At 43.9% G+C, this 13,200-nt stretch overlaps 1 protein-coding gene across 1 annotated transcript in view; it reads right to left on the bottom strand.

Moving 5' to 3' along the window:
• The window catches only part of IPO5 (importin 5), a 51,372-nt gene extending 42,414 nt beyond the window's left edge, over positions 1-8,958 (bottom strand). Inside the window, exons 1-2 of the mRNA XM_054390765.1 lie at positions 8,863-8,958; positions 4,171-4,251 (exon numbers count right to left, since the gene is read on the bottom strand). Coding sequence (XP_054246740.1) covers positions 4,171-4,251; positions 8,863-8,958 — 177 coding nt within the window. The remainder of the gene's footprint in view (positions 1-4,170; positions 4,252-8,862) is intronic.
• Between the last annotated feature and the right edge of the window lie 4,242 nt (positions 8,959-13,200).

The raw sequence follows: 13,200 nt of genomic DNA, 5'->3' as shown, positions 1-13,200 counted from the left end.
ATCCAAGGAGGCCAAATAGTATGCTACCATAGACATTGCTAATGCTTTCTTCTCTATTCCCATAGCAGAGGAATGCAGGCCTCAGTTTGCTTTCACCTGAAGAGGCATACAATACACATTCAGTTGTTTGCCTTGGGGCTGGATTCACAGTTCAACCATCTGCCATGCAGTGATCCATGATGCTTTGGAGAAAGGTGGAGCTCCAGAACACATTCAGTTCATCGATGACATCATCGTCTGGGGTGAGACTGCTGAAGAAGTCTTCGAGAAAGGTAACAAAATCCTTGACATTCTCTTGCAAGCTGGTTTTGCTATCAAGCAAGACAAGGTGAAAGGACCTGCCAGAGAAATCCAGTTTCTGGGAGTGCGGTGGCAAGATGGTCGCCGTCACATCCCAATGGATGTGATAAACAGAGTCTCCACCATGGCAAATCCCATCAACAATAAAGAAATTCCACGTTTCTTAGGTATAGTGGGATTTTGGAGACTGCACATTCCTGGATACAGTCAGATTGTAAAGCCTTTTTATGATGTGACTCGGAAGAGAAACAGTTTCCAGTGGGGTCCTGAGCAACAAGCAGCCTTTGACCAAGTAAAGCAAGAAGTTGTCCAAGCAATGCATCTGGGACCTGTCTGAACTGGTCATTCTGTACACAGCTGTGAGTGACAATGGTCCAACCTGATGCTTATGGCAAAGAGCTCCAGGGGAGACACGAGGACGTCCTCTTGTTTTCTGGGGTCATGGCTACAGAGGCTCAGAAGCAAACTATACTCCAACAGAGAAAGAGACTTTAGCTGCTTATGAAGGAGTAAAACTACTTCTGAAGCGATTGGAACTGAGTCACAAATTCTTCTAGCTCCTAGATTGCCAGCTCTGAATTGGAAGATCAAAGGCAAAGGTTCTTCACCACATCATGCAACAGATGCTACCTGGTCTAAGCGGATGGCTCTGACAACACACAGAGCTTGAATGGGAAATCTCAAAAGGCCTGGTTTGGTGGAGGTGATCACAAATTGGCCAGAAGGCACAAGCTGTGCAAAACCTCCAGAGTAGAGAGTAACTCGTGCTGAGAAAGCTCCTCCTTACAGTGATCTGTCTGATGATGAAAAGAGATATGCTTTGTTCACAGACAGTTCCTGTCATCTTGTTGGAAACAAGTGAAGATGGAAGTCTGCAGTGTGAAGTCCAACACAGAGTTACACAGGCAAGAGATGGAGAAGGAGAATCCAGTCAATCTGCAGAGGTAAAAGCTGCTCAGCTAGCTCTTGATGTAGCTGAATGTGAGAGATGGCCAAAGCTTCATCTCTACATTGACTCATGGATGGTAGCCAATGCCTTGTGGAGTTGGCTAAAGGACTGGAAAAAGAATGGATGGCAGAGGAAAGGAAAGCCTATCTGGGTTGCAGATCTGTGGCAAGACATTGCTGCTCGCATTGAGAGAATCCCAGTGAGAGTGAGACACATCGATGCTCACATTCCTAAGAGCAAAGCTACTGAGGAACAACAACACAACCATCAGGCAGATCTAGCTGCAAGAGTTTCCCAAGTGGACACAAACTCTGATCTTGATTGGAAACACCGAGGTGAGTTGTTCTTAGCTCGGTGGGCCCATGACTCGTCAGGACATCAAGACAGAGATGTAACCTACTGATGGGCTCGTGACAGATCCATTGACATTTCCATGGATGCTATCACACAAGTCATCCATGACTGTGACATTTGTGCTGCTATTAAGCAGGCAAAGTGAATCAAACCCTTCTGGTATGGTGACTGATGGTCCAAGTACAAGTATGATGAAGTGTGGCAGATCTACTATATCACTCTACCTCGTTCTTGATCTGGTAAGCAATATATGCTGACTATGATAGAGGTGAGTACTGGATGGTTGGAAACTTATCCAGTTCCTCATGCAACTGCACGTAACACCATTCTTGGTCTGGAGAGACAAATCCTGTGGAGACATGGAACTCCAGAGAGGATTGAGTCAGACAACGGAACTCATTTCAGAAACAATCTTGTAAAAAACTGGGCCAAAGAGCACGGCATCGAGTGGATATTCCACATTCCCTACTATGCACCAGCTGCGGGGAACATCAAATGCTACAACGGTTTGCTGAAAACCACTCTCAAAGCCACGGGGGGTGGATCTTTGAAAAACTGGGAGAAACATTTAGCACAAGCAACCTGGTTGGTGAATAGTAGAGGTTCAGTGAATCGAGCTGGACCTGCCCAATCAGATTTGTTGCAAAAGGAAGAAGGTGATAGAGTTCCTGTTACCAGAGAAAAGAATCTGTTAGGTAAAACTGTTTGGGTATTTTCTCCTTCAGGAAAGGCCAAACCTGTCTGAGGGGTGGTTTCTGCTGAAAGTCCTGGGCATACCTATTGGGTGATGCAAGAGAATGGTGAAATTCAGTGTATTCCACAAAGAAATCTAACTTTGGCTGAGAGAGGTTAAATTCAGGGTGTTGTACAGATACGACATCGCACCCAAAAGGAGAATCCATGAGAAATCTACAGTGCACAAACTCTAAGAACCCTGGGAGCCCTGAGTCACCCGAGTGTCCCTGTTCCTTCGCTGCATCTGCGAAGAAACAAACTGTTTTCTGTTTTTCCTGTGATTCAAACTTTTGAATTATCTACATCTGAGATAGCTCAGATCGCTCATAAATATTGTTTAAGCTTAGATGGATAGTAGTAGCAATCAATGGAATTGTTTAGAAGGGGTGGATTGTGGTGGTTTTAAGCCTGTATCTTTAATTTCTTCTCATAGAGTTTGAGCAGAAAAGTGAAAGAATGTAAATAAATCACTCCTGGGTATAAGAAAGCAAAATAATGATTATTCTAAACACTTCCATTGGAGAAATAGAAACGTTTAAGAGTCAGTACTCAAAACAAAGTACAGGCAGTCTCAGTCTGTCTGTTCTGCGTTTCTCTTCTGCAGATAACATACTGGCGTACTGACCTTGAAAACCTAAGTTTAACAGCCTCTCTGCTTCTTGGCTTTCTTCCTTCTGCCAGGAGAGTCTAGGGAAAGCGGGGGAGAAGAAGCAGGGCCCTTCTGGGGCCAGGGGTCTTTGTTATGTGTTTCTGTTAATTGTACATATTTGTAAGTGTTGTGAATAGTGTATATTTGTACATATTCATTGCATTTCATTGTAGATTGTAGTTTTGCCTGTAAATACAGCTTCATTTGCTTCCAAACTGAATTAGCCTGGTTATGGTTAATGTGGGAGGGGGATTTCAGCCCACCACAACACAGCGTTAACTCAGACTTATCAAATGTATTCAAAACAAGTATATGCAATGCCACTATGACTTTCAAGTCATATTATTATCTAATTGTCACACATGAACACTGGTATATCATATTTTTCATGGCAAATTTAAATATAGGATGGACTGCTCTACAGCTTTCAATCATTTGAAACATCTCAGAGGGGCAAGAGAGAAAACTACATAGCCTTTATGTAACCAGTTGCTATTATAATAGTGAAAGATTCTTTCAGAAGCACAGTGTTGTAGGTAGATAAGGATTAATAAGCTGATCCTTTTTGGGCATTGAAAAGCACAAATACCATCTACCACTAAACTGAATCCAATCTACCAGAAGAGATCATTATCCAGAAACTCTCCTTAAAGTATTGTTCAGAAATTCTACATGCTACATCTTTGTTGTTAGCAAAGCTCTAGATTTGGGGGGAAATATTTTTTGAATGTTTAAGTGACTGAAGCTTATAATACCTTGCAAACTCAGTAGTGCTTCTCTTCATATTCAAGTGAATAGTAGTTTTACCAATAAGCACTATATCCGATTGCTAAAGTATGTGAGCCTTTACAAAATTAAGGAATAACCAAGAGACACACTTACTATAGGCCCACAGAAAAAAAAAGCTTATATTGCTTTCTATTCATTCTGTAATGCTGCTAGACGACTCAATGACCATATCCTCCCCAAACAGGACGAAATACAAAAGTCGTTTGAATAAAACATACAGAACTACTTACTACCTTATCAGCCCCCAGTTCTGATTTAAGAATCACAAAAAGTTTCAGATGATATAAAAGTTTAACATATTTAGGTATAGGATCCCAAAATGGCAAGTATTTCTCGAGTGTAACTTGAGGGAACATCACAGTAACAGCCATATATTAGTTAGATTGAGACATACCTCCTCAGCAGCTGCAGTATTCCTCATTGCTTGTAGGAGAAATGTGATTTTTCTTTGTCCAGGAATACTTTCATAAGCCTCCTGCATAAGAAGGGATGCAGTTGATTGTAAACAATTACTAGAAAGCATGTGTAAGCATCAATAAAGATTCACTTCCCTTTTAAGCAACTTCAGTATCCATTCAATCCATAGAAAACAACATAACAAACAGAACCAAACCAAAACCCACAAACAAAAATCTATCAGAATAAAAATTTAAAAATCACAAGTCTTAGATCTACCATACTGGAACGATCCACAAATGTGTTACTGGCCACTTACGAGATGAGGCAAGAAATAAAACATAAATGGAACACACATCCTCCTGAAAATCCATCATAGCTTCCACCACATCAGAGACCTAAGAACACTGGAAGCACAAGACTGAACTACAACTGACAGGTTAATAACCACTGATAAATAGTAAAAAAAAAAAAAAAAAAAAATCAGGGTTTTTGGAACCTTTTTACACGCATCTCATCTACTGGTTTTGAATACAAAGTTTCAATTTTAAAACTCCTGTCTGAAGTTCAGGAAGCAAAACTATTTAGTCTGCCTCTTAATAAAAGGCAAACCCTGTTAAAATGGCAAGTGTAACAGGAAGTTCAGTTACATCATCTTACATGCTTCTGGCATGGAACTCATTCATTAGGGCTCTTTAAAATAGATTTTTACTTAGAAGCTTGAGTGAGCGCACAGCAAAATAACTTTTGCTATTCAAAACGTGGTATATGAGGCATTTTGAGACTATAAACGCTTGTTTCTAGTGCACTACTTATGTAGGTGAGAGCAGGGGAATTATAAGCTGAAGAACAGCCACTTACAACATTCAGAAATCTTTAAGATAAATTACTCCATCCTTTCCAAATACTTGCTACTCCATCCTGAACTCAAGGAACAAGCCTACTACACAAAGTGTAGGTTCGTTTCAATCCATTCCCTGCTTGCCTCCTTCACATTCTTACTATTTTTGCAGCTCTGATGGTATAGCAATTATTTTCAATAGTTTCTCCATCACATATTTAATATTAGACATCATCTTACCCCACTTTCTGTACCTGTTTCTTAGTAAGTCTTATTCAGATAATCAATTCTTACTTCATATTCTAATATACACTCTCAGCCAGTAAGACTGAATCCCCAGTGACTCCCTGCATTTAATCCAATCACTTCATCAAGACTACAAAATTAAATGAGGTTTAGGGTCAGCATACACGATCTTCTCAGATGAACCATTTCAATTAATGTTTATATATTGCATTATCTACAAATAAAAACAAATACAGATACAAGAAGGCTCCCTTAGCACAGGCTCAGCATGGACCTGAAGCTATGCTTTTATGGACAGCAGCAGTAAAAAGCTGGTTTCCATCATGCCAATTCTGATAATAATGACACTTTGAGCTGTTTAGACTCGTTAGAAATGGCAGCAACCTATCTAGCTGTTCACTAGTATAGTTCTGTCAACTCAGTAACCTGAATTCAGAGGATGCTAAGGAACACCAGGGGAAAGCTGGCAAAATAAACTTATGGCCAAACCCAGTACCTTCCTCTGTGCTAGAGGAAGACTACTTTGCTGACTCCACTCATCCTACTACCAGTCTTGGCTACATCCTATCTATGTGGATCCTGCTGTGTCTTCACTGCATTCTCCCAGTTCACCTTATACAGAGATAAAAATTTTCCCACACAGAATGACTAACTTTCAGAACACATGCAAGAAATTATTTATTACCCAGACTTAGAACTCATGTTCTTCCAAATTTCAGAAATTTTAAAGACCCTAGAAAGACCAACACAAAGTAAATAAAAGTTTCTCTATCACAAGACAGACACAAATAAGAGAAAAACAGGCTTTTGTAGTCAACAGACAACATTCCATTTTAATAGGAAAGAAAATGAATGAGCCAAAATTTCAGCAAACTGGTCAGAGTAAGTTATGAATGTGGTAGTAGATACATAGATCTACATACACAAAACCAGGGTTTAGGTGACTAGACTTTCCTCCCCAACTTCAGTTTTTCCAACTTTCACTACACCCCTACCCAAACAGGGCATGATTTCACAGCTCTATCATCTTCAATAGAACACCCCTCCATCCTAATTTCAATGACCAGACCTGTTAGAAACAATTCAAGTCTGTCTCCTTCAGTTCCTTTTCTCGTTCTTACTGGCTTTTATTTGACACAAGTGAAAACCTGCTCTTCAGTTTACCTATTGTTATTTGAAAGTATTATTCAATACTGCTTTCCAACAGTAAGTACAAAAAACCAAAAACCAAAACCAAAACAAAACCCTAAACTGATTAGACTACATAGGTGTTTAAGACAAATCAGAAGTCCTTTATGATTTTAGTAAACAGGTATTGTAAAGGCTATGCAATACTTGCATCCAAAGAGATAATGCTTCAAGAAAACAACTGCTTAAAAAAAAGTTAATCTAGCTACACTGTACAGAGACAGATTTGTGTTTCTAGGTACAAATCCATTAATCTGCCATGAAGAAGGCTGAGCTGGGTTCTTCACAGCCATGCATGGTGGAAGAATGAAAGACAACGGGCATAAACAGAAAAAATGAAGTTCTGATTGGATAGAGGTTCAGACCTCTTTCTTCTAATGAGGACAGTCATGCAGGAGCAGAGCTTGTGCAGTCCCCACTTTTAGAGGTTTTCAAGACTCAGCAGGTCAAAGCCCTGAATGACCTGGTCTGACCTGACAACTGACACTGCTTTATGCAGGAGATTGCACTACAGACCTCCTGAGAACTCTTCCATTCTGAATGATCCTGAATTATAAAAATACTTACAAGACTCGTTAGAAATATTCAGAAACCAACACGAAATTCAGTGCAGTTAAGTAAAACTGTTCCTACTTGCTTGTATTTTCATACAAAATAATGAGCTTGAAAAGCTTGGTAATCTATCATGACAATTAAGGTTTCTCATTCCAATTGACCATAGTGCATATATATATCTATGAATCAAAAAAAACAAAACAAAACAAAACCAAAAACAACCAACCAAGCTCCAAATCAATTCCAAGCAAGCTTCTGACAGTATATGCCGGTTGTAAGCATCTATGTTTTAAGACTTCTTTTCCAAGAATCCTTTATTTCATGGGCATTATGGCAGAGCTGTCCACTAAATCTATCTCATTACAATTGCAATAAAGTTCAGAAAGCTGTGAGAAATGTTGCTATGTTACATGCAGGGAGTTGAGAAGTGAAAAAAATTCAGCTCTCAGAGAATGGCCTCCGTTCCAGTTCTGTATTCAGGAATGTGAGAATAAGTTTTGCTGGTTCTCTAGAAAGCGTTTGCAACAATATTGAACTTCACTGCTTTCTTAAAAACAAACAAACAAACAAAATACCACCACAAAAAAGTCTTCCCTCCTTCTCATTCTTAAATTGTATTTTAGAAATTTTTCACTGCAGCATCAGGAACAATAATACATTTTATTCTTCGCCAAACAATGTGCTGAACTCTGCTGACCGCTCAATTGATGAAAGCGATAAATACCCGATGCAGCCATGCAGTGGGAATTCATGCAAAACCTAGACGGTAGTATTTAATTCAATGGGAGAGAATCCCCACTAGGCTTCACAATGGAGCCTTAAGCATGACAGAGAGAAAGAATTAACGTGGCTTACACATCACAAAGAATTTTAGCTGAAATAACACATCTGAAAAGTTTTTGCTGATAATAGAGAAACTCAGTATATTGAAAATGCTTCTTTTAGTGAAATACTTCTTAGCTGACGAAACACTTGAATAAACGGCCCACTCCGAAGTTGAAAACTAAACTACTGTGTGGCAACCGAAGAGGAGTTCGGCTGGCCGGAGGGGCGTGCACAAGCAGCATGCCATGGGGGCGCAGACCCTCTGTGAGGGCCTCTTCGGGGGCGCTGAAAGGCGGCTACAAGTGCAGTCGACCCCCAGGTCCAGGTGGAGCGCTTCCATCACACCCCTCCGAGCTCCACACTCGCGGAGGGCAGAAACTCTCCCTAACCTCCCTTTGGAGCTCTCCGTTCCCGCTTCGAGACAGCGAGGATCGGCCCCATAACCGGCGACCGGCCTGTCCTTCCATCCCCGACAGAGCCAGGGCAGCGCTCCATCACGCAGGCCGGCCAGCCCGGGCGGAGCCAGCTGAGCCCCCGTCTCGCCGTGGGCAAGGGGGAGAAACAGCCACCGGAGGACTCCACAGGAGATCCGCGTTGCGCGGCACGGGGGAACGGACACGAGCAGGCCGAGGGCCGAGAGATACCAGACACGCGGAGCCGTCAAGGCGGGAACTGGAGGGGGGAGGGAGGCGGGGAACGAGACCCCTCGCGCCCTCACGCGCCAGCGGCTGGAGCTCTCGGCAATGGCTGGAGCGGCCCCCGCGCCCCGACAGGGAGAACCGCCGCAACCGCCAAGCGCCCCCGCACCCCACCGTGAAGACCTGCCGCCAAGCACCCGGCGCCCCGGCCGAAAACCCGGCGCCAGCGAAAGGAAGGCCTGGGCAGCCCCAGCAGCAGCTGGTGCCGCTGCTCACACGTGGGACTCAGCCGGCCCCGCCACCTCCCTCTCCCCCTTTCCTCCCTCCCTCCGGCAAGGTCTGAGAGGTCTGACAGGCCAGCTTGGCGTCCAGGGCCGAGGCAAGGCGGACCCATTACCTCCGCCTGTTTCCGGACTGCATTGTCTGGGCTGAGCAGGTTACCCAGGAGAAGATAGAACCGCTGTTGCTCCTGCTCCGCCGTCGCCGCCGCCATTGCTGTGAGAGGGAAAGAGAGCGAGGCCGGTCGGGCGGGGACAAGGAGGCGGGGAAGGGGAAAGCCGACCTCGCCGTCAGCGGAGAGAGGAGGCGGAGCTGCAATCGGAACGGCCGCCGCTCTCTGCTCCCGGCTTCCCTCTGGGGCCGACCGCGCCAGCCGCGCTCTCGAACACTCCCATTGGCTGTGACGCACGGGGCCTCGCCCCCGATTGGCTTGCCTTCTCTGTGACGTTCTGGAGACTCGGGGCGAGGGTGGAGAGTGGAAAGCGACTGCACAACCGTCCCTGAATGGGCGTTTGTCTCCTCTTGTCTCATTGGTTCGCCTTCGAGCCGGGGTTGAGAGGCAGAAGCAGGGAAACGCCCAGAAGGGCACTTTCATTGGCAGACGGTTCTGGCAATCTGGGTGGGATTGGTTAGAGGCGCTGTCGGGCGGTGCGAGAGGGGAGGGGTTGCGCTGGCTTGGGACAGGGTGGTGGGGGAGGGGAGAGAAAGGAAAGGAAAAGAAAAAAGAAAGGAAAGGAAGGGAAAGCGCGGGAGATTGCAAGGCGTCTCCTCAAAGAGTGCCTGCGTCTGTTTCTGTTCCTCGGTGACGTCGTCCTGCTCCTCCACTCCCTGTCCTTTTCTCCCAGCTGAGGGCGGTGTGGGGAGAGGTGCGTCTGAGTCCCAGCCGGCAGAGCCCTACTCGGGGAAGCCTGTGGTTCACTCACTGGGTGGGTCAGGGCACTGAGGGCAGTAACCCTACCGGGTCTCGACTGCTGAACGGCAGTTCATTGAGTTCCGGGACGGGCGGGGAGTGTGCTGATCGTGGGTTCACACGCCACGATAGAAACCGTACAGCGGACGGCAGGCTTGTGGGATAGATGCGCATTAAGTTTTCACCCATAACGTTCGCATGGCAGGTGCACACAGAGTTTAAGTCGTAAAGGTGTAGGATCCAAGGCATCAGCCTGGTTGGTATACCTTTGTATAGGATCTCTTCTAGCTTGGCTTCAAATGAGTTCAGTATCCTTCATGTTCACCCACGTGTATATTCCTTTTGAGGTGTTTTGTTCAAAGCTATGTCAGTTCTCAAACAAAGATCGATAGTATGCTACACTCGTGAATCCCAAGTATGTGATTTGAGTAGTCCCTGTGTTCACGTGGCATGGAGGGTTCATAAAGTGCACGATGAGAGGCTTTGAACCTTGCAGGGCTTGTCAAACTGTTGGGGGTTCAACCATGAGGCCGTGGCTGGCCCTGTCTGGTACCAACTGGGTAGGCATGCACCTGGGCTGTGTCCAAGGGGTGCAAGCACTTTAAAAGCACAAGAGAGCAGCCAGCAAGCTGGTGGGGAAAAGAAAAACTTCAGTGCAAGGAAGAATTGCAGGAAGAGTTAGATGATTTTGACCTGACAGGAAAGTCTGAGGGACCGAGAGTTAAGACAAATTGTGAAAGCAAGCATGCTTTCTAATGTGAAGTACTCTTCTGTAAATGTCCTCAGACCCTGACTATGTGGAATAGGTGTTTACAGCTTGTCAAAGATCCTGGAGGGCTTTTTGGATGAGATCTTGAAATAAGCACAATTTTCCTGCCTTTCAAACACCTGTGGTTTGTATGAACTTCAATAACACTGCTGCCTGCTTTCCACATATAAGCAAATAAATATAGTTGCTTTCATCTTGTCATAGTGGTCATTTTTTCATAAATCTGTAGTAGGATAGTTAGCTAAAGAATGTGGTATCTGATATGGCTTGAGTAGAGAATGTAAACCACAGGATATGGAAGATTAACTTGCTCATGCTGGTTTCTTTCCAACTGCTTGAAAGAGTCCAGTGCAGAGCCACAAAAGTGATTAAGGGAGTGGAACATCTCCGTTATGAGGAGAGACTGAGTGAGCTGGGGCTCTTTAGCTTGGAGGACACTGAGGGGTGATCTCGTTAATGTTTATAAATACCTAAAGGGTGAGTGCCAAGAGGATGAAGTCAGGCTCTTCTTGGTGATGCCGAATGACTGAACAAGGGGCAATGGGTGAAAGTTGAGGCATAGGGTTGAAATTTGTCAGAGCAAGCCTAGTGAGAGTGTGTGTGTGTGTGTGTGTGTGTGTGTGTCCCCTTTTCCATTCCTTTGTGTATAATGATCATTCAATTCAGGTAGTATAATGCTCTAGGAATGCAATCAAATAGATTTTGCATTGGTATGCAAAGCATAGAAGGGAGCACGTGCACTGGGTTGAGAAGACCCTGCTTGTAAACCCAGCAGATCAATGCTGTTCCACTTCAAATCATAAGGGTTTGGTGAAAGCAGATTAAAAACTTCACAGAGGTAAAAAATAGTTAGGATATTAGAAAGAGTCCCAGGGGACTCTTAAGCAATGTGTCTTAAAGCAATGTATTTAGAGAGTCTTCCATGTTAGTTGCTCATTCTTACCTGGGACAAGTTGGAAGCTGAAGTGTGGGAAACAAACAGAAACTATGGTGAAGATGTAGGTATCAGCACTAAAAGTGATTTGAAAAAGCATTTAGGAGGACTCAGATACAGCCACAGAGCAGTCAGCAGCAATGTAGACGTTGCTGGATATTGCCCAACTTCTGCAGTGTGGCTCAAAAAAAACCAACAAAACAAACAACAATACAAAGTACTGAAAACTATTCCACATTTTGAAAGAAAAGACGATATTCATTAAATAGCAGAAATCGAAAGGACTACCTTGATCCCTTCTAACAATCTAGACCCAAGAAGTGTGCTGAGCTGCAGTTTATCCAAAGAAACTTGACTGATGTTTTAAAACTCAGACAGTATGAGAAATTGAAAATTCAAGCGTTCGAAAAACAGAAGCTTTATTGAAGTATCTATTAAACATTACAACTCTGCTAAAAAATGGATTATAAAAAGAGAGAGCTGGGAAGTGATTTTGTTATATCAGAGGAATGCTGTAAGGTTTCTGCCAGAGTAACAGGAGATGAAGAAAATAGGTAAGGATAAAGAAAATAAGAAAATTAAATCCAAGCCTAGTTACGAAGCACAGCAATAGGGTGTTTCCAGAGTCCTTAAGATGTCAGCTCTACCGTATGAGATCTACCATACACTTAAAGCATGTGTTGATGGTCCATATGGATTTCATACCATCTACACAGCGCAGAAATGCATCATGATAGCCTGAAGGGCCAGAGAACACTTTGAAATGTGCATGAGGGCAGATTTCTAGCAGAAGTGAGTGAAATGGCGTAAACTGATGTCAACATCAAGCTATGCTCTAGCAGGGGCTGGCTGAAGCTTGGTAGTGCAAGCTATATGCTTAGACTACGCCATGGCTGAGAATTGCTTTGGACAAAATATGGGAAGAGGCAAAGAATTACAAGCTCGTTGGTAACGAGCATCGATAGTGGACTACATTTTTCACAAATCCTTCGTTCACCTCTTTCTTACAGTCCGAGCTTAGGAAGGGCATAGTGGTCAGTACACATGGCCAAGGTATGGGAAACAGGATGCCTGTAACTAAAATGGATGCTTTCACGGATGTTGCTCTTTCAGTTCTGCTTCAAGAAGCCATGACCTGTGGTTTCCTCATAGTTTTCTGCATTGGGAATGCACAGCTGTGTTTAATGGAGGTGACACAACCATATCTAGCCATGAACTGAGAGGAATAGCTGGGAGTTTGGAGAATTGCCATCAAGATCCAAAACTGTTGGGTGGAAACTTTCTGAAGTCATTGGAATGGTTGATGATTTTAATGACAAAACATAGAAGCTTCACACTCAGATTATATGGCAGATCCTGCACACTACAAATCTGAAAAGCTACTCTGTTTGCGAAGAAGCTTTGAATGTCATGTAGAGCTAAGGAGGGGCACCATAGACTTTTCTCCTGGCAGATTTACTCACTCAAAGTCAAGTGTCCCTTAGAAGACCTCACACTGAGGAAATTCTGCTCCGCCCAAGAAACAGAACTCATGTCTGAGAGTATTTTCTGACAGACTAGGTGTGTCGGTGTGAGCTGAAATTCCACCCCCCACCGACAATAACCAGGCTAGCCCAGTCTGGAAGCAAATGAAAAGCTGTATTTACAAGCAGAGTCTAAAATCTACAATGAAATGCAATGAATATATACAAATATACAAAATTCACGACATTCACAAATATATACAATCAACAGAAAAAGCACAATCGATCTCCCTTTGCTTCCCCGCAAGGGGACCTTCCCAAAGGGGCCTCCCTCTCCCAGAAGCTTCCCCCCAGACCCCCCTGGACAGAGAAGCAGAGTT

The sequence above is a fragment of the Indicator indicator genome, chromosome 1 (assembly GCF_027791375.1).
Source record: "Indicator indicator isolate 239-I01 chromosome 1, UM_Iind_1.1, whole genome shotgun sequence".
NCBI lineage: Eukaryota > Metazoa > Chordata > Aves > Piciformes > Indicatoridae > Indicator > Indicator indicator.
The sequence above is the reverse complement of the archived record's forward strand: the minus strand, read 5'-3'. Positions and strand labels throughout refer to the sequence as shown.